Below are 26,133 nucleotides of genomic sequence, written 5' to 3' on the forward strand. Positions count from 1 at the left end.
TCCCCCCGCGACCCGACACCGGATAAGCGGACGAAGATGGATGGATGGATGGAGGTGTGCCTTGTCAGGGTTAATTAGTGGCATTTTTTCCCTTATTAATGGAGTTGGGACCATCAGTTGTGTTGTGCAGAAGTCAGGTCACACAGCCGACAGCCCTATTAGACAACTGTTAGAATTCATATTATGGTAAGAACCAATCAGCTAATTAAAGAGAAACGAGTGGCCATCATTACTTTAACAAATGAAGGTCAGTCAGTCCGGAAAATTGCGAAAACTTTGAATGTGTCCCCAAGTGCAGTCGCAAAAACCATCAAGCGCTACAACGAAACTGTCTCACATGAGGACCGCCCCAGGAAAGGAAGACCAAGAGTCACCTCTGCTGCTGAGGATAAGTTCATCTGAGTCACCAGCCTCAGAAATCCCAAGTTAACAGCAGCTCAGATTAGAGACCAGATGAATTCCACACAGAGTTCTAGCCGCAGACACATCTCTAGAACAACTGTTAAGAGGAGACTGAATCAGGCCTTCATGGTCAAGTAGCTGCTAGGAAACCACTGCTAAGGAGAGGCAACAAGCAGAAGAGATTTGTTTGGGCCAAGAAACACAAGGAATGGACATTAGACCGGTGGAAATCTGTGCTTTGGTCTGATGAGTCCAAATTTGAGATCTCTGGTTCCAACTGCTGTGTCTTTGTGCGACACAGAAAAGGTGAACGGATGGATTCTACATGCCTGGTTCCCACCGTGAAGCGTGAAGGAGGAGGTGTGATGGTGTGGGGGTGCTTTGCTGGTGACCCTGTTGGGGATTTATTCAAAATTGAAGGCATACTGAACCAGCATGGCTACCACAGCATCCTGCAGCGACATGCCATCCCATCCGGTTTGCGTTTAGTTGGACCATCATTTATTTTTCAACAGGACAATGACCCCAAACACACCTCCAGGCTGTGTAAGGGCTATTTGACCAAGAAGGAGAGTGATGGAGTGCTGCGCCAGATGACCTGGCCTCCACAGTCACCGGACCTGAACCCAATTGAGATGGTTTGGGGTGAGCTGGACCTCAGAGTGAAGGCAAAAAGGCCAACAAGTGCTAAGCATCTCTGGGAACTCCTTCAAGACTGTTGGAAAACCATTTCAGGTGAATACCTCTTGAAGCTCATCAAGAGAATGCCAAGAGTGTTCAAAGCAGTAATCAGAGCAAAGGGTGGCTACTTTGAGGAATCTAAAATATAAGACATGTTTTCAGTTATTTCACACTTTTTTGTTAAAAGAGAATTCCGGTCGATTTCAACCCGTAGCTCTGTTGTTTGTGTTGAACGAGAGTATGTGCAAATCCAAAAAACAATTAAAAATTATATTCCTGCTTTTTGAAATATTTTTGCTTTTTGAAATGTATTTGTATTAATCCAAAATACAGCTAAAACTATACTTCTGCTTTTGAAATGTATCAGCTCAAGAACAGTGGGGATGCTTTTGACATGAGTTAACCCAAAAACAGCTAAAATATATTTCTGCTCTTGAGACTATAATACTGCCTTTGATTTTGGTTTATGAGTGCTAATGTGCCTTTAGAAATATAATCATGCTAAGTTTTTGTGTTACTGATATTACTATAAACATGCTTAGAGACATTTTAGTGTGAGTTACGGTGTGAAGCTGCCTATGTGACCCTGCAGTCGGGAAGAGGAAGTGTCTGCAAGAGGCTTCAGATGCAGAAGTTGCTTTGTGTAACTGTCTGTCTGAACCTGCACAGCTGGAAAGAGGACAGTACAGGGGTGGGCTCTGGGTGCACATAAGAGGTGAAAAGGTTACTGCTCTGACCTATTGATCAATGCAGTCGAACTGAGCCGTTAGATTCTATGTTAGATAGAAACATGCATATGTATAAAGGAAATATCATCATATGAGATGGTTTTTACGTATATCCAACCTGATGCTTGCTTTAAGACTGTATTACCATGTAAGGTGAAACAAATGCGATAAAACACACCTCGCTGTGATGGGGGGTTGAACCCCAAGAAATGTACATATAAAAATGGGTGCTTTGCCAAAAAGCGCTCTCTCTCTCCCTTGGGCTTGTTTTCTGCTCTTTTGACCAAAACCCTACGAGTAGGGACCTCCTGTGTCTTAGAGCATTTTTTGAGTGATTGAACTCTGTTCATTTTTTATTTATTTTATTTGCTTGTTAACTCTTTGCTTTTTAAAAAAAATAATAAAACAACCTGTGTTCGTCTTGAGCAAGGTGACCCAAAAAACCTTGTGAGTCTTTTTTTGCTCTTTTAGAAGACTTTCTTTCCTTTTTTTCCTTTTTTCTTCTTTTTTGCCGCTTACCCGTGTGAACAGGGACCCCCAGAAAGGGGAAGTGGGGGCCTCCTCTTTAACCGAGCAGTTTGCAGCCACCCGGGGACCGACCTGACCAGCAGACCTTTGATCCTCCAGTATCATAGGTTACCTATGCAAATGAGCTGCTGAACTCTTGAACTGCAGGTCAGCTCCGCTTCACTGCGGTGTCAGGTTACAGCCTGTTGATACATGCTCATTACTATAGACAGGACCTCGGGAAATCGTTTTTTTGTGGAAAAAATACATTTTGGAATATTGGATTGTATGAGATCGGCACTCGATTGTTGAGGACTTGACCGGAAAGCAGTACATAAACAGAGGTAAGGATTAACACAACTTTTAAGCCTTTCTCTCACATCTACTGCCGTCAAATTTGCTGTGTTCCCTCGTAAGGAATAACTGCACATGGCTAAGCACTAGTAATGGCATTTCGAACACGTTTAGAGGCTAAAAACGCGTTTAAAACTTGTGTGCCACCTGCAGTGGCAGCTGGCACTTCTAAAAATATAGATGCAGAATTATTTTTTATAGTCTTAATATGAAATGTTTTTCTATGCATGGGCTACTGTTGATTTTAAAATGTAACTTCCTCCATTTGAAGCAGAGTGGAGAGCTAATATGAAGGCCTGTTGAAATATATTTGTAGAGATGCACATTAATCTGACAATAAATGTGGCTCAGACAGTTTTTCTAAATCACACCCAGACTCTTTTCTGGCTACGCTACTGATGTGAAGAATAATAAAGTTTCATATAATAAATAAGTTATAAATTCATCTTTATTTGGTTTTAAATGGAGAAGATTTTCCTGTAATTCATACCAAAAGTTCTTTCTGCAAATTGAAGACTGAACTGAAGTTTCACCGAATGTCTGACTTTAAATACTTTGTTGTTTGTCCGACACGAAGGAAACTATCGCTGCACGCTGTCACGTTGTAGTTCTCAGTTGTAGGCTGGTTTTTCCTTTATATCGATGATTCTCTGTCTGGAAGTGACATTCCTCTTATTTCATCATTATTTTGTGTCTGTGGTCTGGTTTTGTGTACAAGGTGTTTGGCTCTAGTTGGACACTTTATAGGTTGCTCTGTTGTGGTATGTTTGATTTCTTCTTTGTTTTGTGCAAAGCGGAGAATGTTAGACATCGGACTGGAAGCTGTGGAATTCACCTTATTTTGGACATTTTTATCACCTTGTCAAAATAATTCAGAATTGCTGCTTTCTTTACTCAAATGTTATGTATAATTTGATATCAAAGAGGTTTATTTACCATGATTTTAAAAAGAAGTGTAAAACTAGAGGTGATAGGGTCTTCGTAGTCATCAGATTTATTTATCATATAATCAATAATCTAGCGAGAGTAGAGGGAGGCAGGCCAGTACAGCCCGATCAGGTTGGGGAGAGTTCTATCCCGACCAGGCACCTCTCTTTAGCGATGCTCTGCGATTCTCTGCAAATTCTCGGCCGCGTCCTGCTGCGTCCTGCTGCGTCCGCAGCATCCACCCGTGCTCTGCAGCACCACGTTACATCCCGCTACGCCCTGCTGTGATGTTCATACCACAGAGTAGTCAGGATCCGGTATAGGAGACTGCACTACTCAGTATGACACAATGTGCCCTGCTACGACATGAACTTCCACGATGACCTTCGAAGTCACTGTTCCATTATCTTTATTATGACTATTATCACCACTGATCATCACCCCTCCAACCAGCCCCGTCAGACACCTCCTACCAAGAGTCTGGGTCTGCCGAGGTTTTCATTTCTTGGGCAACAATACAGATTAGCGCCGCCTGCTGTTATAGAGATGTATTACGTCTCGTCTCCTCTCGTCTTTTTGTTCTGTTCTGTGGCAGTTTTTTGGACCTTGGGGACGCGACTGATCATATCGGTTTTCTGTCAACGGTCGGCCGTCGGCTATATGTGTCCATAAAAGGGAGGTTTTCCTCGCCACTGCAGCAATAGCCACTGCTAATGCTTGCTCTTGAGGGAATTACTGTAATTGTTGGTGTTTTGGAATTTCTAGAGTGTAGACCTACTCTATCTGTAAAGTGTCTCGAGATAACTCTTGTTATGATTTGATACTATAAATAAAATTGAATTGAATTGAATAAAGTTGGCTAAGAATGTAATGAAAAACAAAAGAAAACAGGTGCACAGTCGACGGGAAGACAATATGAGGGTTAACAAATATTCATTTATTGAATATGCACAAAGTGTTATATAATGTATGTGTTACATGTGCCTCTGGTGTGTCTTGTTTTCTTCCTCTGTCTCTCTCTGTCCCTCTCTGTCCCTAGTTCTGCCCTCCTCTCTCTGCCTGTTGCACACCTGAGCGTAATCAGTGCTCAGGTAGAGTGGGGGAGGTGATAAGAAGGCAGAGAGTGAAGGGACAGAGGCACATGGAGAGCACACACTAGTAGCACCCTAGTGAGGAGATTCCTCCGCACCTTATTTTCTCCATAAGCAGGTTTGTGTTTCCCAACCTCCATGCACACTTAGGTGCTGGAGTTTTGTTGTTTTAGTTTATTGTGTTAGTTTGAGCTGGAGATTATTCACCTCTTTTGTTTGTTCTAGGATTATTTTACCCTTTTTAGGTAATTTAGGGAGAATCCCTTTAGTTTTGAGCCTTGGTTTGAGTCTTAAAGAAAAGACACAAACCAGAGGATGTAACAGTATGAATGAAATGTGTGGATCCATGTGTTTAAACCCTCAGTGTTCAGGCTGCTGTTCCAAGTACGTAATGCAGAAGTAATTTCAAATACAAAGATATACAAAGTACAATAATGGTCCAGTGATGTTACTTAAATAGCGTAAATAAGACTTTTAAGTGACACTCTGTTGACATGATTCGCTGCCAAATTTACCTGAAACATATTGGCTTCCATTATTACTAAATTTCATTCCAACACCTACTTTCTTTCTCTGATATACAAAACATGTTTAAACTGCCAGAATTTCGTCAGGGGATTCACATAAACCGTTTTACCGAATGAAACTTAAATGAATGTTAAGCCTGTGTTTTTGTATTTTTGTTGGCAAGATACGCTAAAAGGGACCTTCTAACTTTGTTCATTGCAATTTAGTTCCAGTTCGGCTTGACCTTGTGTTTAAAACGTCCCTTATCTTTCCCCACAGCTAACCGTCTGCTTACTATCGGCTTGTATTCATCACAATTCATGTGATAAGATGGATAGTGTTAGGCGGTAGGTGTTGGCGTTACTAAGACGGTCATGGTTAGCTCATACTTAGCCTGACTTATTAGAATCTTCTACAAGCTAATGCTAAAGGGGGCTGGCTAAACTGAGCGTAATAACTGTAGCTGTAGGTTTTAAGGTTGTGCTCATTTTAACTCCTTTTTATATACTGCAGGGTAGTTTAATATTCAGCTATAAACTTGTTGAAATATTAGAACTTTCTTTCCTGTAAATGTTACTTTTTTTTTCTTTAAAAATGAATACTATTTGTTGAAATATTAAGACTTTTTTTGTGAAACATGACATGGTCTCAGAAAAACAGCCCTGTAGTGGAGAAGAATGAACAATACTTTCCTCTGAGACATAAAAGTTTAAAATAGCAGAACATGGGAGAATGTCTGACATGTACTGTCTGTATACCTTCACCAGCTGAGTTGACTTTCCTCCTCCTTGTTTATGAATGATTTCCAGGGTCTCTCTCCGTCAGTGAGCCTCCGTCACCATGACAGACAACAAGCGTCTCGCCTTCTCCTTCCTCCAGTTCCTCCATGACCAGCTGCAGGCCGGGAGCCTGACCCCCGGATCCCAGGAGAGTCTAGAAGGTCTGTTTGTTGGTTGGTCTGTCTGTCCACGATTTAGAATTTGACTTTTTGAAAGATGTTGCATTTGTTGAACAGCGAAAAAGTTAAACGAATCAAAACTGAAAACTCCTTCAACTGACATTTCCCTGACATTTTTTTTCTATGACCGTTTTTGTGATCGTTGGAAGCTGAAATCGTAATCAGCCCAACTATCTATCCGCCCGCTGTCCTTCAATCTAGATTCAACTATTTGCTGGCCCCAAAAACCTTTAGATATGACCATCAGAGCTATTTGTTATTGGGTTAGTTTTACCCAGTAAAAGACTTGTGGTGATTGATGTGTTATCAGATAATTTTTTTTTTTGACTCCTCGTTAGTCTTCATTTTTCTAAAGCTATGTTGCTGTTTGCGCTGCAGTTGCTGTCCAGTGTCTGGAGACGGCGTTTGAAATTTCGACTGACAACCAGATGCTCGCCGTCCCCATGACCTTACCAGAGATCTTCGCCATGGCCACAGCCAAGGTACAAACGAGCCGTGTTACTTTTCCTTTTATAGATCAGTGATTTTCCACGAGTGTGTAAACACTCAAAATGCTTACTGTACACTGATTACACTGATTTTTCTCTCCGATTCAAATCCAAATGTCTTAAATTCTACTATAAACTATAATCTGATCTCTTACATGATTGGTTGAAAAAGAATCCTCTTACCATCAATGTAAAGAAAACTGAATGTATGTATTTTCATTCATTCAGAAAATATCTTTCTTTTCATCCATCTTCGTCCGCTTATCCGGTGTCGGGTCGCGGGGGGAGCAGCTCCAGCAGGGGACCCCAAACTTCCCTTTCCCGAGCAACATTAACCAGCTCCGACTGGGGATCCGAGGCGTTCCCAGGCCAGGTTGGAGATATAATCCCTCCACCTAGTCCTGGGTCTTCCCGAGGCCTCCTCCCAGCTGGGCGTGCCTGGAACACCTCCCTAGGGAGGCGCCCAGGGGGCATCCTTACCAGATGCCCGAACCACCTCAACTGGCTCCTTTCGACGCAAAGGAGCAGCGGCTCTACTCCGAGCTCCTCACGGATGACTGAGCTTCTCACCCTATCTCTAAGGGAGACGCCAGCCACCCTCCTGAGGAAACCCATTTCGGCCGCTTGTACCCTGGATCTCGTTCTTTCGGTCATGACCCAGCCTTCATGACCATAGGTGAGGGTAGGAACGAAAACCCTCACCTGAAACGAGTCCGACTTACTGCCGAGAACCCGGACACAGCTCTCACTTTGGTCGTACAGAGATTGGGTGGCCCTGAGTAGAGACCCCCTCACCCCATACTCCCGCAGCACCTCCCACAGTATCTCCCGGGGGACCCGGTCATACGCCTTCTCCAAATCCACAAAACACATGTAGACCGGTTGGGCATACTCCCAGGCTCCCTCCAGGATCCTTGCGAGAGTGAAGAGCTGGTCCGTTGTTCCACGACCAGGACGGAATCCGCATTGTTCCTCCTCAACCCGAGGTTCGACTATCGGCCGAACCCTCCTTTCCAGCACCTTGAAGTAGACTTTACCAGGGAGGCTGAGAAGTGTGATACCCCTATAATTGGCACACACCCTCTGGTCCCCCTTTTTAAAAAAGGGGAACCACCACCCCAGTCTGCCACTCCTTTGGCACCGTCCCAGACTTCCACGCAATGTTGAAAAGGCGTGTCAACCAGGACAGCCCCTCCACACCCAGAGCCTTGAGCATTTCTGGACGGATCTCATCAATCCCCGGGGCTTTGCCACTGTGGAGTTGTTTGACTACATCAGTGACTTCCGCCTGGGAAATCGACGACAATCCCCGTTATCCTCCAGCTCTGCCTCTAACATAGAGGGCGTATTAGTCGGATTCAGGAGTTCCTCAAAGTACTCCTTCCACCGCCCCTATTACCTCCTCAGTTGAGGTCAACAGTGTCCCATCCTTACTGTACACAGCTTGGATGGTTCCCGCCCGCCTCCTGAGGTGGCGAACAGTTTTCCAGAAGCACTTTGGTGCCGACCGAAAGTCCTTCTCCATGTCTTCTCCAAACTTCTCCCACACCCGCTGCTTTGCCTCTTTCACGGCAGAGGCTGCAGCCCTTCGGGCCCTTCGGTACCCTGCAACTGCCTCCGGAGTCCTCCAGGATAACATATCCCGGAAAGACTCCTTCAGTCGGACGGCTTCCCTGACCACCGGTGTCCACCACGGTGTTCGTGGGTTACCGCCCCTTGAGGCACCTAAGACCCTAAGACCACAGCTCCTCGCAGCAGCTTCAGCAACGGAAACTTTGAACATTGTCCACTCGGGTTCAATGCCCCCAGCCTCCACAGGGATGCACGAAAAGCTCCGCCGGAGGTGTGAGTTGAAAGTCTGTCGGACAGGGGCCTCCTCCAGACGTTCCCAATTTACCCGCACTACACGTTTGGGCTTACCAGGTCTGTCCAGAGTCTTCCCCCACCCCCTGACCCAACTCACCACCAGATGGTGATCGGTTGACAGCTCTGCCCCTCTCTTCACCCGAGTGTCCAAAACATACGGCCTCAGATCAGATGAAACGATTATGAAATCGATCATTGACCTTCGGCCTAGGGTGCTCTGGTACCAGGTACACTTATGAGCATCCCTATGTTCGAACATGGTGTTCGTTATAGACAATCCATGACTAGCACAGAAGTCCAACAACAAACAACCACTCTGGTTTAGATCAGGGAGGCCGTTCCTCCCAATCACGCCTCTCCAGGTGTCTCCATCATTGCCCACGTGTGCGTTGAAGTCCCCCAGCAGAACAATGGAGTCCCCCACTGGCGCCCCATGCAGGACTCCACTCAAGGTCTCCAAGAAGGCCGAATACTCCGAACTCCTGTTTGGTGCATATGCACAAACAACAGTCAGAGTTTTCCCCCCCACAACCCGCAGGCGTAGGGAGGCGACCCTCTCGTCCACCGGGGTAAACTCCAACGTAGCGGCTCTCAGCCGGGGGCTTGTGAGTATCCCCACACCCGCCCGGCGCCTCACACCCTGGGCAACTCCGGAGAAGAAAAGAGTCCAACCCCTATCCAGGAATAACCTTCACTGCCACCCATGTGGCAGCGCACCCGACCCCAGCGGTTCCTCCCACAGGTGGTGGGCCCATGGGCTGGAGAGATGGGAGCCACGTAGCTTGTTCGTGCTGTGCCCGGCCGGGCTCCGTGGCAAACCCGGCCACCAGGCACTCGCCGACGAGCCCGCCGTCTGGGCCTGGCTCCAGACGGGGGCCCCGGGCTTCCTCCGGGCAGGGTCACTCCATCTCTTTCTTTTACTGATTTTTATTACTTTTGCAAACCAAGATCTTGTTGTCACAAAGACCTACAACTACCTTGGTGTGCTACTTGATTCACACCTTACATATCGGGAACACATTTCTAAATTAACAAAAAAGCTGAATCAGAAACTGTGTATAACAAGATTAGATCATATCTTTCCTTTTCGGTTTCTGAAACCTACCTACATGCCATTATGTTTTCAACAATGTCCTACTGTCTTCCAATCTGGTCTCTTACCACTAAGGAAATTACTGAACCAATAGCACAACTATACTACAGAGCACTTAAGATCCACAGTAATCTTCCAAAGTGGTGTCATCATTGCAGTGCGCTTACACGCACAAACTCTCTGACTAACCAGAACTACGTAAACAGCCATGCTATTTCATTTTATTTTCAGATTCTAAATGGCTCTTCACCAGCATTTATAGTTCTTCTTCTGACACACAATTTGAGACCAGTACGCTTCACTAGGTCAGTCTCACAGGCTCTCATTCCAGTTCCCTCATACAAAAACAACCACGGTCAGAAATCCTTTTTGTTACATTTACACAAAATTTTGGAATGACATTCCTCATCACATTCGAAAATTATCATCCATCACATATTTCAAAAAGTCGTATAAACTGTTTCTTCTTGATAGTCATACTTGCACACACTTATTGTTCATGTATTGTTTTTAGTTTTGTTTTTTCGTATTTTTGTTTTTATTGGTCTAGACAATAATTTTTTGTGTGGTTGTGTCGAAGTTGTGTTCAATGTTCTATGTTGCTGCAGAACAGGAACCTGCTGGAAACTAGTTCTTAAACTGAGTTAGGCCCGTTTTTATTGTAACTTAAAGGTATAGTGGAGGATTTTCCCGAATTTTAGAAAAGAACCGCCCTCTGTACTTTTTGAAAAAATGCACATGTGCAACACTCTGCCTGCTCCCGAGAGGGAACACCTATTAAACGTGTGCACAAGAGTGCACGGTTTACAAGTTTCTGTCGGCATGGCTCATACAAGCCTACTCTCCAAAAGATTTGCACTTTTTCACAAATCGAGATGTTTACCGTGTGTGCGTGACTTGTGCCAGGGCTAGCATAGCTAATCATAGCTTACATCAACTTTTACTAGCAGTGATTTTAAATGGATTTCTCCAAATAGCCAAACTTTACCTGTGGTGTAGAAACTTCACGACTGAGGCATCAGTGGGAAGCCCAACCTGTGATTTTTAGCGCACGCCAGCGTGTGAAATATTCTCCCAAAAGCTTCAATGCTTCAATGAATGGCTGAAACCGTAGCTGAAGCTCACCACACATACACACCTGAAAGCTCGGGACGTGCACGTACAACGGTCTTACGTAAACCTATCACTAGAATGATTGACAACCAAGAGGACCAATAGTCTTGATGATCCACCCGGAAAAAGAAAATCCTCCACTATACCTTTTTAAATTGTTGCTTTTAAAATGTTCCTGTAAAAATAGAAATTAATGAAATATACAGTCTAGTTGGTTGAAATGAATAGTTGAAAATCAGCAACTTTCCCTCTTTAGCGTTTAGCTTAGCATGGTGCCATAGCAACCATAAACATCACTGGCTTTATTAATTTGCTGCGTTCTGTTTGGTGCTGGAGAAAATAATCTGCGACAGTGGAATGGCTCGGAAAGTCATGTGTGTTTGTGTGTTACAGCTTCCGGCTGAGTCGCAGGTCAACAACGCGGCTCCCCGACAGCCTCCGAACTCTCTCAGCAAGGAACAGAGAGAAGAGGCTCTAAAAACCCACGGTGAGGGTGTGTGGTTGAGTGGGGGTGTGTGTGTGTGATCTTTAAAAGAGGCTGCTGTTGAGTTTGGTTTTATTGTCATTAACGAGATGTTTTCATCTGCAGATAACCAAATGAAAGTGGAGAACTTTTCAACTGCTGTGGACTCGAAGGCCATCGCCATCAAACCTCAGGACGCCGTCTATTACTGCAACAGGTCAGCACACTTTTACTACTAAAAAATCCACATTATTCCACAATAAGAAAAAAATGTATAATCGTTAGTTACAGCCCTAAATAAATGTCTTGTTTTGTCCACAATAAAAAAAAATAATAAAATATTCAGTATATACTGTAACTGATCAAAATAGTTCTGAGTTTTCCCTGTATAGAGAGTTTTGGCGAACCCCCCTTAAAGAAGTTTATAGCCAGCGCCAAAGCGTCAGATTTTCAGCAGCCAGCCTCCCTCTCATTGTCAGCTGATATATATTTTACACATGCAGATGGTGTTGATTACACTGCTAATCGTATTGAATGGACCTTAATGCTCCGATGAAGCTAGCCCTAACAGATATCCATTTGCAGATTTCAGGCTGAACCGGTCTCTCCCAGTGATCATGCTGCTCTAGGGCAGTGTTTCTCAAATGGGGGTACATGTACGCCTAGGGGTACTTTGGAGGATTGCAGGGGCTACGTGACATTTTTTGCTAAATATTTTTCAGTTACAAGGCTGTAGTTAACTTGTCTTTTTTTGATTTATTTTTTCAAGTTTTTTTTTTCCAAGTTTTTGTCACTGTTTTTGAAGTTTGTCACTTTTTTTTGTTTGTCCTTTGTTTTGACCTTTTCTTGCCTTTCTTCCTTACTTTTTTCTGTTTTTCTCTTCAAAGTTTTTGTCACTTTTTGGAATATTTTTTTGTCACCCTTTTGTTGCCTTCCTTCTTTCTACTGTGTTTTTTAAAAGTTGTTACTACTTTTTGGAAGTTTGGTGCAAGGCTGTTTAGTAAATATATCACATAACATCACTGTATTATATAGACCAAAAATTATTTGCGCTTTTGTACATGGTGTGTATTAAAAAAAAGAGCAAGTATTTAAAGCTATTGTGGCGAGGAAAAACTTCCTTTTAGCGAGAAACCTGGGACAGACCCAGGCTCTTGGTAGGCGGTGTCAGTTGTGGGTGTGATGAACAGTGGCAATAATAGTCACAATAAAGATAATGGGACTATGACCAGAAATAATAGATGTAGTAGTTCATGGCATTACAGGGTGTAGTAGGGCGTGTATGCATGAACTGCAGTGGTTCAACATTACTTATAAGTATAAAGTAGAAAACATTACAGTTAATAACGTTTTGTATCCATAATGTTATTGTATTATTGTACATACTAGCAGTAAAAGCAGTAGCCTCTGTAAGGTAATCCTACATTTTTCAACTTGGGGGTGGTGGGTTAAGTGACCATAAACCCTGCTCATTGGCCTTCCTAAAAATGTATCAGAAAGCAAGAATTGAAGTCTCTTACGCTCAGAATTTCCTGGGGGACAACCCCCAGACTCCCCCTGGCTCAATGTTTTCACAGAAAGAGGAAGAAGAGTGAGGTTTCTGAGGAGCAGCCATCCAGATCTAGAGCTGGAATGCAGACAGCCAATCAGAGCAGCTCTGAACAAAGTAAGTCTGTCCATCTGTCTGCTGATGTCTTCAGGTCTGAACACACCACTGGTTGTTGGAATACTGAGACATTTGTTGAGTCAGACAGCACAGACTAGGGCTGCACAACATATCTTTTTTTTTTTTTTTTTTTTTTTTTTTTTATTAGCGAGATCAACTAACTCAATATGCACATCAAGAGACACATTTTTCAGGTTAGTTGAAAGGAAATATTTAACTAACTTAAAAATGAAACTCATTCTTTTTGTCTTTTTATATTCAGTTCAATTGTTTTATATTCAGTTCAATTTGTTTAATGTAAGAGATGGAAATAATTTCATTTGTTTTTAATTCAACAAGTGTTGTATTTAAGCACACTATTGAAAGCCGCAGAACTGAGAACACTGTCATTATTTATGGTATATATCAATATTCACCAGTTATTGCATAACACGTATTCTTGTATATCATGCTTCACTAGCGCAGACATTTAACATGTATTTAATTTAATATCATTACAGTTTAAGTCCATCTGAAATTTCACTGGATTGTTTTCATATTCGTGATTAAAAATCACCAGATTATCTCTCTTATTCTGTCTCTCACCTTTGTCTTTTTTTTTTTTTTTTTTTTTTTTTAGTGGATGTTGGTCGTCTGAAACATAAGATCAGGCTGAAGGAGATATTTGAACTTGTGACTGAAGGAGAAGAAACAGGAAGTGAAACCATCCCCAACAGGATCTTCACTGCCCTCTACATCATAGAGGGACAGAGTGAAGAGGTTAATACCCAACATGAGGAGTGGCAGCTCGAGACAGCTTCCAAGAAGAAGACCCTCCATGACTCTCCAATCAAGTGCTGTGACATCTTTAAAGCCTCACCTGGCCAACAGAAACACATCAGAGTGGTTCTGACGAGCGGCGTCGCTGGCGTTGGAAAAACCTTCTCAGTGCAGAAGTTCTGTCTGGACTGGGCCGAGGGTTTGGAGAACCAAGATATCAGTCTGGTGATTCCTCTTTCCTTCAGGGAGCTGAACTTGATCAGAGATGAGCAGTACAGTCTTCTGGAGCTGCTCCGTGTTTTCCATCCATCATTACAGGAGGTCCCAGCAGAGCAGCTCGCTGGCTCTAAACTTCTCTTCATCTTTGATGGCCTGGATGAAAGCAGACTTTACCTGGATTTCAACAACAATGAGGCTGTTTCTGATGTCACACAGAAGTCATCAGTCAACGTGCTGTTGACAAACCTCATCCAGGGGAAGCTGCTTCCCTCGGCTCTCGTCTGGATAACTTCCCGACCTGCAGCAGCCAATCAGATCCCTCCTGCGTGTGTTGACAGGGTAACAGAAGTACAAGGCTTCACTGATGCCCAGAAGGAGGAGTACTTCAGGAAGAGAGTCAGTGATGAAGAGCTGTCCAGCAGAATCATCTCCCACATCAAGACCTCCAGGAGCCTCCACATCATGTGTCTGATCCCAGTCTTCTGCTGGATCACTGCTACAGTTCTGGACCACATGTTGACTACAGACCAGAGAGGAGAGCTGCCCAAGACCCTGACTGACATGTACTCACACTTCCTGCTGGTTCAGACAAAGAGGAAGAAGCTCAAGTATGCTGAGGGACATGAGACGAGTCCACAGGAGCTGACGGAGGCTGACAGGGAAGTTCTTCTGAAGCTGGGGAGGCTGGCGTTTGAACAGCTGGAGAAAGGAAACATCATGTTCTACCAAGAAGACCTGGAGCGCTGTGGTCTGGATGTCACAGAGGCCTCGCTGTACTCAGGAGTTTGTTCAGAGATCTTCAAAAGAGAGAGTGTGATCTTCCAGAAAACAGTCTACTGCTTCGTTCATCTGAGTGTTCAGGAGTTTCTGGCTGCAGTCTACCTGTTCCACTGTTACACCAACAGGAACAACGAGGTTCTGGAGGACTTCCTGGGACTGGACTGGGAAAATGATGAGGATGATGATGGCTACATCAGTCCATCCCTGGGAAGAAACAGAGTTATTTACCATCATTACCCATCCCTGGATGTCTTCCTGAAGAGAGCCATGGAGAAATCCTTTGAAAGTGAAAATGGCCACCTGGACCTGTTTATGCGCTTCCTTCATGGCCTCTCTCTGGAGTCCAACCAGAGACTCTTAGGAGGCCTGCTGGGTCAGACAGACAACAGTCCAGAAATCAACCAGAGAGCCATCAACAAACTGAAGGAGATGAACAGTTATGGGATCTCTCCTGACAGAAGCATCAACATCTTCCACTGTCTGTCGGAGATGAAGGACCACTCAGTCCATCAGGAGATCCAAGAGTTCCTGAAGTCAGAGAACAGATTAGAGATGGAACTCTCTGATATCCACTGCTCAGCTCTGGCCTACATGCTGCAGATGTCGGAGGAGGTTCTGGATGAGTTGGACATGATGAAGTACTACACATCACCAGAGGGACGCTGGAGACTGATTCCAATTGTGAGGAACTGCAGAAAGGCTCGGTAAGTCCAGATGTGACTATGATTTTTAAATCCGTGTGAAGCAGAGGCCATCAGTATTAGAGTAAACCTACAGACTTTACACACATGAACAATATTAAACTTACACTATAAAAGATAAACCAGCTTATTGTAAATAATTCTACATGTTACACTGCAAATTTCTTTGTCTCAAACGCTGTGAGAATTAAATGATGATCGTTGTGTTTGTAACTAAAGTATCTTGTCATTTAATCACAACAGACAGCCTTTTTAAAGTACAGTCAGCAGTGTTTCTATAGTGTCTATTTTATATAGACATTTATTATTTGTGATCTGCTGAACTGACATCACATTAAGTTTAAACTTTTTCATAATAACTTTCATTTAGTTAATTTTATTATTTATAAACTGTTTCTGAACTATTTCATTTTAAGGATGTTTCTCTTCATTTTCCCATGAAAAATAGAAATTATTATATAGGATATTTCACACTGTTCTCACTGGTCTCCTAATAGGGTATGTAACATTGGTTGGGCTGAAAATGGCCCAGGTGCTGTTCTATGGGCCCTGATGCAACACTCTTTAAAAAGCACAGAGTGAAACAAAAAGTTTTCTTCCCTTTTTTATATGGTATGCTCATGAATATTTAGATGAGCTGCACACTGATTGGTTAAAACACACACACAGAGCCCCTCCGTGCCGCTCCATGCACACCATGCCACACACACTGCACAGAAATTGTATACATTGTTCGTCTACTATTCCATTTCTAAACTTACTTCTGAGACTTTTTTTATGCAAGGAATCCACTATGTCAAGCTCAGATATGTGCTGTTTTATGAAAATTGCAAATGGTATGTGGATGAGCAAGGTAGTTATCTACTGAAAAGAGCCAAGCAGTATTTAAACGAACGAGATAATCAAAGCATCTGCAACTGTATCAACCTCATTATCACTAACCGTGTCCCCATTCATATTTAGACGCAACAAATCAAGCTACAAAATAGCCGAAAAATCGGAAGTTAGACAGAAGTACAAAGAGTTGTTGTGCTATCAAGATGATGCACAGTCTTGTTACAGTGGTATGAACTGGCAGCTTTCAGAGCGTTGCAGACCAGAGTGTTGCAAGTAACTGGAGGATGTGGCTCATTGTTACTCTTTGGTCTGAACAGATGCATGAAGGAAGATTGGGCAGATGGATATTCAAAGATATTTTAGCAGAGAGAAAGAAGCAGGAGATTGGCAGGGCAGTTGATTCTGAAGGAGCCAGCACAATTTAGGTCAGTAGAGGTCTACAGGTCTAGGGATATGTGTTTTTTGTTTGCTTCTAACAAGAAGCATTTGTTTGTAGGTTTAGGCACTAAGGCATAGCCTAAACCTAAATTATTTCATCATATTTATTTTATATGCTAGCTATATTCTGATCGAATTAACTTTCTGCATTCATTGGCTGTGATAAATTAAATAAATATGTAGATGTTGCCTAAATGTAGGCCAGGCTAATCATGAGCATATGCCCAGACACACGTGAAAATAAAATTAAAGCAATCCTACATACAGTAATCATTGCTCAAATCTTTTATTCCTTCCACCATTTAAGTTTATTATATTTAAACAGTAGCTACTTTAAATAGGCTCGTTATCAATAATTGATTTATATCATACATTGTATAAATCATTTGGCAGAATAAATTATCTTTCTTTGAGAAATGCTCACTTTTGTATAATTTCACTATGACCTTAAACTTCTTGTTCTTGGGTTATACTGTATGCACGCCAAACTACACAGCAAAATGACACTCATTGAACCAATCCACAGCGCAGTTACACTAATTGGTGTAATTATATAGCATTCTTTGGAAAACTTAATCTTATAGAGAGGAATTGGATATAGTATGCTATTACTTTGTCACACATTTACATTAGCAAACAGTCATTGTTTACAGAAGAACTCATCAGGTGAAAAGTCTGGCCTAAGTAAATTCCCCCATGCAGCTTTGTGTCTAAAAGCTAACATTACAGTAACTTTTGTTGAACAGAGTTTAAGTGGAAGAAAAGGATAGGTCTGTCACTTTTTACTTGTTAACATCTTGGTTTGACTGGTTGTTGACATAAAGTAAGTGGCTCTAATACAGTAACAAAAGATGTGACTGCAAAGATTTTGCAAACGCAAGTTACAAACACCCTGGGTGCTAAGCACCCCCTGTCTTTAAATCCTAGTGATGTCCCTGGTAGTTTTCCTTTTTAATGGAATTGCTTTGGGGTCAGTTCTTAATGTAAAATTGAGATTTTAATAATAGACAGTATGTATATGATGGGCAGAGAAAATGGCAACACACATTAGCACTGTTTTTTATTGAATTAGTCCTGATTTACTGAGAAAGCAGCTGATCACACGGTCAGCTGCTGGCACGATCTCCAGGTTCATTCTGCCAGTGAAGGAGAGCTCAGCAGGTTCACTATAGTGGTGGCATTCTATATTCCTCAAGCTCAGAAGTGATTGTTCTCATACTAAAAATTAAGCAGGATTTATTTATTTTATTTAGTCATTAAGGTGGTTTAAACAGTGGTTTAAAAAGGAAAAAACTACTTACCAAAACCTTATCAATGTTACTGTAAGGGAATAGGGATTGTTTTTTTTCCTTTGAATGATCCAGTATCAAAGAAAAAAATCCAAAATGAATCTGTCTGTATGGAATTTTGAAAGGGGTCCCTTGACCTTTCACCTTAACATGTCTGATCTTTGATTCAGATCCTTGTGAATTTTCTTTTTGATCAAAATGTGATAGCCAAAGTGTCATTTGATTATATTAATGTTTTTATTATCCGTCATCACAGACTTTCTGGCTGTGAACTCTCCGAGACTGACTGTGAAGTCGTGGCCTCGGCCCTGAAGTCCAACCCCTCCTATCTGAGAGAGCTGGACCTGAGTGACAACAACCTGAAGGGTTTAGGTGTGGAGTGTCTGTCTGCGGGACTACAGAGTCCAAACTGTAGACTGAAGACTCTGAGGTCAGTTCATGTATTTTACACACGTGCTAATCTACCTCTTCCCGCCTTGACCTACTCACATGTGAAGTGGATAAATGGAATGAGAAACGGACATTGTGAGGCTAAGGAGCTAACGCTACGTACGGAGTAATGTTAGTACAGGGGGAGTGACAGGCTGTGGCTAGAAATTGGAAAGAGGATGGGCTTAACATGACTTTAAAATCCACCGAGCCAAAATGCTTATGTTACCATCCGTAAGCTTGTTCTTGTTACATTCAGGAAGATGGCTAAAGTTTGTTAGCTGCCCTACAGTTGACAGCGTTAGCTTCCACTTTATATAAGATAAAGGTACTTTATTGTCACATACACATACATGTAGTGAAATTCAGTCTCTGCATTTAACCCATCCCTGAAGGGAGCAGTGGGCAGCCAATCACAGCGCCCGGGGACCAGCTCCAGATCTGAGCCAGTGCCTTGATGCCCATTTCTTTTTGGGAGACTTGTTTAAATTATGCCATAGGCTATAGCCTACATTATATTTAGTATTTAGTTCATATTTTTGGTGTATTTGTTTTCTGATTTATTAGAAATTGAGTTTCAGTCTGTATGATAAATGAACAGTTGTACATAAAGTGGTAACATGCTATGACATGTTATGTAGACTACAGGGGAGACGCCAACCTTTATAATTTGAATTTCTAATTTCCATCTCCCTGGGCATATACAGTGCACTACAATAATATAGAAATTATAATTCCACATAATACTAATGGGAACACATAGGACACACCAGTGCATATGCCTTTTTATTTTTTTTTTATTTAAACTGACTTAAACTTATACACTAATAATAGGGATTGCGTTCCACTCTTTTGAATAAGTAAAGGGTGTTTGAGCTAAACCATAAAAAATAAAGTTAAAGCTCAATTAGTTTTATTTTTTAATATTATTGCTATAGTTGTAGCATTATGAGGTTTTCTTGTCCGGAGATTGTTTTAATACAAAGTTGTTATATTGTTGTGGTTTTTATATCTAGCTGTTATTTTGGAGCCTTGCAGGTAGCCTCTGTGCTGGGGGTGTTAAGCAATAACAGGAAGGACGCATCGTCTCAAACTGTTAACAGCGTTTTCTGTGCTTGTGAACTTGTAAGTTTATTCTTCCAAGAACAACCAAGAACGTTCTCCCCAAGAACACAAGTCCGTACTTTGCATTCTTGGTATTGAGAAACGACCACCGTTTCGGCTGTGCTTTCTAACAATGTCATTGTGCTAACCGAGCACAGTTAGCCTTCACAACAGATGAACAGCCGCTTCAATAAACTTATTACACAATGTTTCATTATAGAGATTGATTTGTGTTTGTTGCTGTGTACTCGTGGTGGAAAATTAATGTAAACAAAGCAGCGTGCCAGAAATGCAATGCACCATGACTTAAGTCTAATTTAAGGCCAGGCTGATGTTGGAAGTCCCTTTAGTGGACAGAACGCGTAACAACTACATTCTTATAGTGGAATTGACGATGCATAAGCCTGAATGGTGTATTGCATATTGATAACAGGGTGCATTTGAACATCAAATATTCGAAAATCATTTGATTATAAAAAATAAATGAAATTTGAATGCTATCATAGAGGAAGATTGACAGCTTTAAATCCATAACAGAACTGTTAAATTCTCTTCAGTTCACTTGTTTTCTGGGTTTGTGTGTCAGTCTGAACAGTGTGAAAATATTTAGTCGGAACTCAAGTGTCTCAATTTGTATGTATGTAGATCTTGAAGTCAAAGGCCTTTTCAAGAAGGGCTCTTCATATAAAACCCTCAAAACAATATTTTACAGAGCTTATAGATTTATAATAATGACAACCACTTAAATCTAGGAAGTTGCAAATATTTATATTTTCATGTTTCTTCTAGTATATTTTGTCTGCAGTCACAAAAGACTTGTTTGTTAAAGGTCCCATGGCTTGAAAATTTACTTTTTTATGAGTTTTAACATTAATAAGTTCTTCCAGCCTGCCTATGGTCCCCCAGTGGCTAGAAATGGTGATGGGTGTAAACCGAGCCCTGGTTATCCTTCTCTGGTTTTGAGAAAATGAAAGCTCAGATGGGCCGATCTGTATTCTTGCTCCTTATGAGGTCACAAGGGGAAAGTTTTCTCTGCTTTCCCGCCCAGAGAATTTGGCCTGCCCATTAGAAAGACATCATGGCCTTCAAACAAGCAAAGTGGCAGTTTGTCAAGGTAACCCCCCAAGCTCATTTTGGGACAGGCTCTAGTGGCTGTAATTCTGCACCAAGGCTGAATTCTGGGGAAGAGACTTCAGATACAGTATTAGGGGACCACGAAGGCCTATATAAAAGCATCCAAAGAGCACCATGTCATGGGACATTTAAAGAAACTATAAAATGTTCACTCTTAGTTGTTGGTAAATGGTTACATCTGTATACAGATGATCCTGTAAACTAATATTGGTTTTAAATGGATTTTACACACTATATAAATGAACACAGACAAAAGGATATTTCCAAAATGCAGCGGTTTTAAAGGATCAATATATTGATTGAATTAGAAATTGATTTTTATCGTCATTTAACCTTTTATTTAGATTGGAGAATTGCAGGATGTCAAGGATCAGCTGTGCCTCTCTGGTCTCAGTTCTAAAGTCCAACCCCTCCCATCTCAGAGAGCTGGACCTGAGTTACAACAAGCTGCAGGATTCAGGTGTTAAGCTGCTGTGTGGTTTTCTGGAGAATCCACACTGTAGACTGGAGACTCTGAGGTCAGTTCACTGACGGCTACTATTTGAGATCTAATAGGTTTAACAACTGAAACTAATTCATGTACCAACATAACATATCTATAATGTTGCAAATGTTCAATTCATATTTTCACGTTTCTTGTAGTACATTTAGTCTGCAGTCCCAGAAGACTTGTTTATTAACCCTCGTGTTTTGTTCCCCTTGGCAATGAAAATGAACCGTTCTTTGTGCTATTTTCCTCAACGTTTTTGGCCATTTGTCCTTTGCTTTTGAAGGTTTTTGTCATGGTTATAGTGCTTTTAAAAATCATGGTCTATAAGCCCAATATATAGAACATATCTAATTTTTTTGTTTACAAAAGCAGAAATTGTGAATTATTATTTTTACTAATAGTTGGGATCCGAGGACGTTGAGTTCATTACGGACTGGTTTATGTCAAAGTTTAGTCAGGATACGGTTTTGAAACAATTTGAGAAAAAAAAGAACAAAAACTCAAATGCATTAAAATTGAATAAAACACCCAATGTTCAATCAAAGTAATCATTACTTATAGATGTGAATCACATTCATGCATCCATGTTATTTTTGGGCAATGTGTTGAAGTTTTAAATTCCCTTCAGTTCACTTGTTTTCTGGGTTTCTCTGAGCACAAATCAGAACAACTTTAAAGTGTCAGTCTTAACAGTTTGAACAAATTTAGTCTGAACTCAAACTGAGACATATGATGGAGACATGTTCAGTAAATATAAATTAAAAGACCTTGAAGTCCAATGCCTTTTTCAAGAAGGTCTTTTCATATAAAACGTTCAAAACACTATTTTACAGAACCTATAGAGTATAATAACGGCCGTCTCTGTCAGATACTTAAACTCCCATACAGGACCCCAGAGAGAGTTAAGCATATTTCTAAAAGCAGCTGTTTAAAGTAGGTTTAGTCGTGTCTGATCTCTCACCAATGACACTTTAACATGTGTACGAGGCTTCCTGTCCAACCTATTCTCACTCCCAACATACACACACTCACGGACGGACACACACACACGGACGGATGGATGGATGGACAGATGTTTCCAAATGTAGCTGTTTTTAAAGGATCAATTTACTATTTTTCTGATTGACTGAGAAATAGATTTTTATGTATGTCATCTGTTCTTTTATTCAGATTGTTGGAGTGCAGTTTGTCAGACATGAGCTGTGCTTCTCTGGTATCAGCTCTGAAGTCCAACCCCTCCCATCTGAGAGAGCTGGACCTGAGATACAACAAGCTGCAGGATTCAGGCGTGAAACTGCTGTGTGGTTTTCTGGAGAGTCCACAATGTGGACTGGAGACTCTGAGGTCAGGTCACTTACTGTTATAGACTCAATGTGTTTAATTAAGTTCTTAACCCAATTAATGCACAAACTTACATCTGGTGGTGGCGATAATGGATAAGACACCTTCCTTTGGTATGGGAGGTCTGGGTGTGATTGCCACTGCGTTACATCAATGTGTCCCTGAGCAAGACACTTGTGTGGGACCTCTGATGTATAGCAGTTAGCTAAATTACATTTTGTGAATGTTTCTTGTAGTACATCTAGTCTGCAGTCCCAGAAGACTTGTGTTTATTAACCCTTGTGTTGTCTTCACATTGGCCATGAACTTGTTGTCCTTCGGGGGTCAAAATTGAAAATGCACCTTTTTATTTTGTGCCATTTCCTCACTGTTTTTTGGCAATTTTTCCGTTGCTTTTGAAGATTTTTGTCATGTTTTTAATGCTTTAAAAAACATGGTGTATATACCTAATTCATGACATAACACATTTTTGCATCAATAACAAACACAAGGTGTGTGAGAGCAAAATATCCACTGTTTTTAAAGTAAATTAATCTTTAGAATTGTTGGTAAATGGTCACATCTGTATACAGAAGATTCTCTGAACTAATGGGTTTTAAATGGATAAAACACACAAATTTGGATGCAAAGATGAAAATGAGACCAAAGCTTTTTTTCCAAATGCAGCTGTATAGGGCATATAAGGATCAATATATTGAATAGTTTAAATATTTTTTTTAATCTTCATTTATTCTTTATTCAGATTGGAGCGCTGCAGGTTGTCAAATATCAGCTGCTGTGCTTCTCTGGCCTCAGCTCTGAAGTCCAACCCCTCCCATCTGAAAGAACTGGACTTGAGTGACAACAAGCTGCAGGATTCAGGAGTGAAGCTGCTGTGTGGTTTTCTGGAGAGTCCACACTGTAGACTGGAGACTCTGAGGTCCGTTCACTGACTGTTACCATTTGAGATCTTGTATGTTTAATTAACAACTGAAACTATTTCATGTACCAACATAACTTAGATCTATCAAGTTGTAAATGTTCTTTTGTTCTTATTTTCAAGGTTGGTGCTATTTTCCTCAACATTTTTGGCCATTTTCCCTTTGCTTTTAGAGTTTTTTCACTTTTTTTAATGCTTAAAAAATATGATGGTCTATATACCTAATTATATGCCAGATCTTTTTAGTTTAGAAAGCAGAAATTGTGAATTATTTTGACTAATGGTTAAGATCAGAGGATGTTGAGATGATCACAGACTAGTTTGTCAAAGTTATATATATATATATATATATATATATATGCCAAGGGTCCATGTCGAACAATGCGTTCACACCGCAAGTCTTCATGCTTAATTCAGATTTTTTGCTTAGATCACCATTTTTTTTTTTTTTTGGGCTGTTAAAATTACCTTTTTAAAATGTGGACTACATCAGATTCCAGTGTGAACTGTTTGCGGTCAAACTGACCCGCATGCGCACAAGAACAATGACATCAGACGCAGCAAGCTGTTGCACTAAAGTTATGGAGGAATTAAGCATTCTCACTTTTATTTCAAATTGTTTGTGTAATGGCCGTAACAAAGTGCTGGGGAGGACAACAATGAAGAGAGACAGCCAAATTGGCTGGGTTATGGCTGAAAATTCACTAGAGATCTGTGTGGATGCAGAGATGAAGCCAGGAGTGGTGGAACTGTGTGTCTAGGGCTATCTACCGCCGGTGAATAATTGTGACAAATGTTGATGTACATTGACCTAAAAATCCAACTTGGTTGTTCACACTGTGGCCACATTGAAAAAAAAAAATCAGACCTTGGTCTGATTCAGGGACCGCGTATGAAAGTGGTCTACATCTTATTTGAAAACATCTGACATCATATTTGGACAACTTGCCCGCTTTCTGAACGTAGCGTAAATATGACACTAAAGGAGACTTTTTTTTTTTTTTTTACATTTAAAAGTCATTTAGCTGACGCTTTTATCCAAAGCGTCTTACAATTGCTATATATGTCAGAAGTCGCACACCTCTGGAGCAACTAGGGGTTAAGTGTCTTGGACAGGGACACATTGGTTGATGTATCGCAGTGGGAATCGAACCCGGATCTCACACACCAAAGGCACGTGTCATATCCACTGCGCCATCACCACCCCTTTTTGTGTCTATAACAACGCCAAAGGCACCTGACCAAGACCCAAAGATGAGTCATCCTGTTGGTTTCACTCACACACAAGAAACACACGCAAATAGACCAAGGCATATTTCCAAATGCAGCTGCTTAAAGGGTCAGTATATTATTGAATAGATTACAAATACATTTTTTTGTCTTCATCTATGCTTTCTTTAGTTTGTACCACTGCAGTTTGTCAGAGATCAGCTGTGGTTCTCTGACCTCAGCACTGAAGTACAATCCCTCCCATCTGAGACAGCTGGACCTGAGCTACAACAAGCTGCAGGATTCAGGAGTGGAGCTGCTGTGTGGTTTTCTGGAGAGTCCACAATGTAGACTGGAGACTCTGAAGTAAGTATAGGGTTGGATTTAGTACAATGTTGGTTGTTAAAATAAATGAATGTTTATAATTGTTGGTAAATGGTCACATCAGTTTACAGAAGAGCCTCTAAACTAATATTGGTTTTTAAATGGATAAAGTTTACTTGCTGAAATAGAAATATGTATTTGCTTTCTGTATTTCAAATGTCTGATCATTCATAATGATCCCTCAGGAACTCAAACACGCTCACACAGACACACCCCCCCCCCCCCCCCCCCGCACACACACACCCACACACACACACACACAAAAACAATGAACCAAAGCATATTTCCAAATGTTACTTTTTAAAGGATCAATATAGTATTGATTGGATTAAAAAAAAAATTGTCTTCATTTATTCTTTCTTCAGACTGAAGGACTGCAGGTTTTCAGAGATCAGCTGTGCTAATCTGGCCTCAGCTCTAAAGTCCAACCCCTCCCATTTGAGAGAGCTGGACCTGAATGACAACAGGCTGCGGGGTTCAGACGTGAAGCTGCTGTGTGATCTTGTGGAGAGTCCAAACGATCAACTGGAGACTCTGGAGTAAGTAGAGTTTTGGAGTCTGTCCATGCTGGTCTCAGCAGTATTGAACAAAACACAGTTAATATCAAAGTAAAGATCCAGTATTTCCTGTAAACCTCCAACCTTCTCAGTGAAGCTAGGAGAGGAGAGAAAGGACAGACAGCCAATCATATGAGCCAGAAGCTTGTTGGATCATGTCTTTGAGTTGATGTGAAGACAACGGTTATTGGGTTCATGTCTGCAGGAAACTTCTACCTGTACTTCAGTGAAATCTTCACTCCAACACATTAACATGGGAGCTGAAAGGAAGCAGGCTGAACTACACAGCCGGTCCACTTGGTGTCTGAACAGGACTGAAGTCTCTGCTGCTCTTTATACTGGATGTGCTGACAGCTGATGAACAGGATCTCTGGAAACACTCATTTATCTCCTCCTGTTCTTCTCTCATCAGATGGAAGGAGGAGCCTGACCCAGAGTGATCAGAAAGGAGGATGTTGTGACCAGATGTGGAGTCCTCCATCATCAGTGTGTTCTCCTCTGGATCTGACTGAGTATCATCAGTGTATCTGGACTGCTCTGCTGCTGCTCTGTCCTTCTACAAAGTCTCTGCAGACACACTGAGGCTCCTTCACTCCTTCTGCTCAACACTTAGTCTCTATTGTCCAGCTCTATCTCCACAGCGCTGTGGAGGAAGGTCTGGTTACAACACAGATGAATTCTGGGATAGGAGGGAAAAAA

At 41.6% G+C, this 26,133-nt stretch overlaps 1 protein-coding gene across 6 annotated transcripts; it reads left to right on the plus strand.

Moving 5' to 3' along the window:
- The first annotated feature begins 4,701 nt into the window (after positions 1-4,701).
- LOC114561484 (NACHT, LRR and PYD domains-containing protein 12) lies at positions 4,702-26,133 on the plus strand. Of its 6 annotated transcripts, XM_028587536.1 has the most exons (15): positions 4,766-4,808; positions 6,007-6,137; positions 6,534-6,637; positions 9,834-9,907; positions 11,109-11,202; positions 11,305-11,395; positions 12,756-12,844; positions 13,464-15,306; positions 18,124-18,297; positions 20,879-21,052; positions 22,195-22,368; positions 23,108-23,284; positions 24,686-24,859; positions 25,243-25,416; positions 25,847-26,133. In XM_028587536.1, the coding sequence occupies exons 6-15, from the start codon at positions 11,313-11,315 to the stop codon at positions 25,872-25,874; spliced, it is 3,090 nt and encodes a 1,029-aa protein (XP_028443337.1). In that variant the 5' UTR covers positions 4,766-4,808; positions 6,007-6,137; positions 6,534-6,637; positions 9,834-9,907; positions 11,109-11,202; positions 11,305-11,312; the 3' UTR covers positions 25,875-26,133. The 6 variants fall into 6 exon arrangements, with proteins under 6 accessions (XP_028443333.1, XP_028443334.1, XP_028443335.1 ...); XM_028587532.1 differs by lacking the exon at positions 9,834-9,907 and having other exon boundaries at positions 4,702-4,808; positions 12,729-12,844; XM_028587533.1 differs by lacking the exon at positions 9,834-9,907 and having other exon boundaries at positions 4,702-4,808.

Source organism: Perca flavescens, chromosome 9, assembly GCF_004354835.1.
Source record: "Perca flavescens isolate YP-PL-M2 chromosome 9, PFLA_1.0, whole genome shotgun sequence".
NCBI classification, from domain to species: Eukaryota; Metazoa; Chordata; class Actinopteri; order Perciformes; family Percidae; genus Perca; species Perca flavescens.